Below are 2500 nucleotides of genomic sequence, written 5' to 3'. Positions count from 1 at the left end.
ACCAGCGTGTGCTGAGCCTGACTCTCTGCTCCCTGCCCCACCCAGCTCTGCAGCAGCAGCCCACACCTCTGCTCCACACAATGCCCCATCTCAGCCTACTTTTTACGCGGTTGTTTCCTATATACAGAAATACACTCAATTATTTTAAATCAGGGGGAAGAAACCTCAGCCACAAGTAGGAACACACCCAGCCACTCTGAAGAGGTCCCTTGGCTGACCTCATGTTTACCTCCTTAGACATCTCAGCTACCCATTTCCCTGGGGATTGATTTTTGGCCATTGTGCAATGTCTAGTGACATTAACACTGAACGTGGAATGTGAGCATTCGCTTTGTACATATGGTCTGCAGGATGTGTTTGTGTGTGTGTGTGTTTTAAAACAGGATTGCCCAGGCTGGAATGCAATGACACGATCATAACTCATCCGCAGCCTCGAGCTCCTGGCTTCAAGCAATCCTCACATCTCAGCCTCTACATTGCTGGGCTCACAGGCATGCGCCACCAGGCCCAGCCGCATGGTTTTCTTCTTCCCTTTTAAATAAGATATTGGTGTTCAGAACTGAGCCATCTCCCAGCCCCTTCAGACCATGGATTCTCCAGCCTGAAGCTATGCCACTGAGGTGAGGGCCAAAGGCTCAGCAGGACCCACTCAGCCCATACTGGCCCCACAGCAGGCAGCCCGGTCTCTGTTCCTGGCAGGGCTGTTGCCTCCTTCCTTTCCATGACCTGTAGAGCAGCCCTCCTGGCTAGCGCACACCCATGCAACTGTGCGTGTGCCCACGGCTTAAGACCACTTGGAAGAGCCTCTTCTGAGCCCAGGAGGAGCTCTGGAAGGTTCCCGTCCTATTGTGGCTGCACTGGCCCAGTATACTTTTGTCCCCAGATCCTGCCCACGGGCACTGGCACCCAAGTGGCCTCAGTGCCTTTTCTCCCAAAGCAGCTAGCCAGTCCAGGGAGATCGGAGGCGCCACTCACCTGTGGATGATGTCCAAATGGTGCAGGTATTCCAGCGCATCCAGCACCTGGCCCAGCACATTCTGCAACCACTGGGGAGAAGCAGGGGATGCCAGGATGGGAGGGGCGCCCTGTGCTGCTGTCAGGGGGGTGACACTCAGCAGCCAGCAGGATGGTGGTGTATTCTCTCCTTGCATCTTGAGACAGGCCTGAAGCCAGCCAAGCACTCAGGGTGGGTGGAGGAGGCTTCAGCGTGGTGACTCTCCAGACGATAAAGCCAGAAGGACTCAGTTTCCAGACTCCACACTGCTGTCTCCATGCCGGAGACCCTGGGTGCTGCAGGGGCCCCATCCCTGCACCCACTCTGTGGCCCACACTGCCCCACACTTGCTCGGAGCTGCAGGCAGATGGGCTTTGCGGGTATGGGAGGGGTTGAAGCCTGCAGTGCCTCCATGCAGCTCACTCCTCTAAGTCATTCTAATGAACAGAGCCGTGAGAGAGAATGTGCTAGGAGCGTTCTGCATCAGAAACAAGCTCCACTGAGTCCCCAGGGCAGTGATTCTGCAGCTGGGCTCCTAGGACCCCTGGATTCAGGCCCACCCTGGGGTGTCAGAGAGGGGCTGAGGGGGCAGGACATGGGCGTCCTCCTATTCCCCCCAGTTACAGTAGCTCTGCTGCACTTACTGGCTTTCTGGGAACACTGTGTGTTTCAAAGGGCTTCACTCACAAAGTCTGAAACCCACCCTGGGCCTGCCTCTGAGGCCCATGGTAAGAGAAGAGCTATGTGCCCCAAAGAGCCCCTCAGGGGGACCCGGTCCCACCAAACACAGTTCTCAGGGTAAAAGCAGGCAGCATTCATCTGGGGTAGATGAAAGACCTAAATGTGAAGGCAAAAATGACCACGCTTACAGAAGACAGAGGAGAGCATCTTCATGGCCTCAGAGCAGGAAATGCTTCATTTTTTTTTTTTTTTTTTTTTAAAGACGGGGTTTCACCACGTTGGTCAGGCTGGTCTTGAACTCCCGACCTCAGGTGATCCGCCCACCTTGGCCTCCAAAGTGCTTGGATTACAGGTGTGAGCCACTACGCCCGGCCTCATTTTTTTTTTTTGAGACAAAGTTTTGCTCTTGTTGCCCAGGCTGGAGTGTAATGGTGCAATCATGGCCCACTGCAATCTCCGCCTCCCAGGTTCAAGCGATTCTCCTGCCTCAGCCTCCTGAGTAGCTGAGATTAAAGGTGTGCACCACCATACCTGGCTAATTTTGTAGTTTTAGTAGACACAGGGTTTCTCCATATTGGTCAGGCTGGTCTAGAACTCCTGACCTCAGGTGATCTGCCCACCTCAGCCTCCCAAAGTGCTGGGATTACAAGCATGAGCACCTGGCCAGGAGATGCTTCTTAAACTCCAAAGGCACCAACCATAGAGACAGCAGGGAGGCAGCATAGAGACAGCATAGAGACAGCATTGAGATAGCATAGAGACAGCAGAGAGACAGCATAGAGACAGCATTGAGATAGCATAGAGACAGCATAGAGACAGCAGAGA

At 54.1% G+C, this 2500-nt stretch overlaps 1 protein-coding gene across 1 annotated transcript in view; it reads right to left on the bottom strand.

Moving 5' to 3' along the window:
* The window catches only part of LOC116547451 (serine/threonine kinase-like domain-containing protein STKLD1), a 6289-nt gene that overhangs the window by 638 nt on the left and 3151 nt on the right, over positions 1–2500 (bottom strand). Inside the window, exon 3 of the mRNA XM_032273405.1 lies at positions 976–1046. Within this exon, the coding sequence (XP_032129296.1) occupies positions 976–1046 (71 nt within the window). The remainder of the gene's footprint in view (positions 1–975; positions 1047–2500) is intronic.

This window comes from Sapajus apella, unplaced genomic scaffold, assembly GCF_009761245.1.
Source record: "Sapajus apella isolate SASKATOON/1434 unplaced genomic scaffold, GSC_monkey_1.0 scaffold3211, whole genome shotgun sequence".
NCBI classification, from domain to species: Eukaryota; Metazoa; Chordata; class Mammalia; order Primates; family Cebidae; genus Sapajus; species Sapajus apella.
This window is presented reverse-complemented; position numbering and strand designations above follow the sequence as displayed.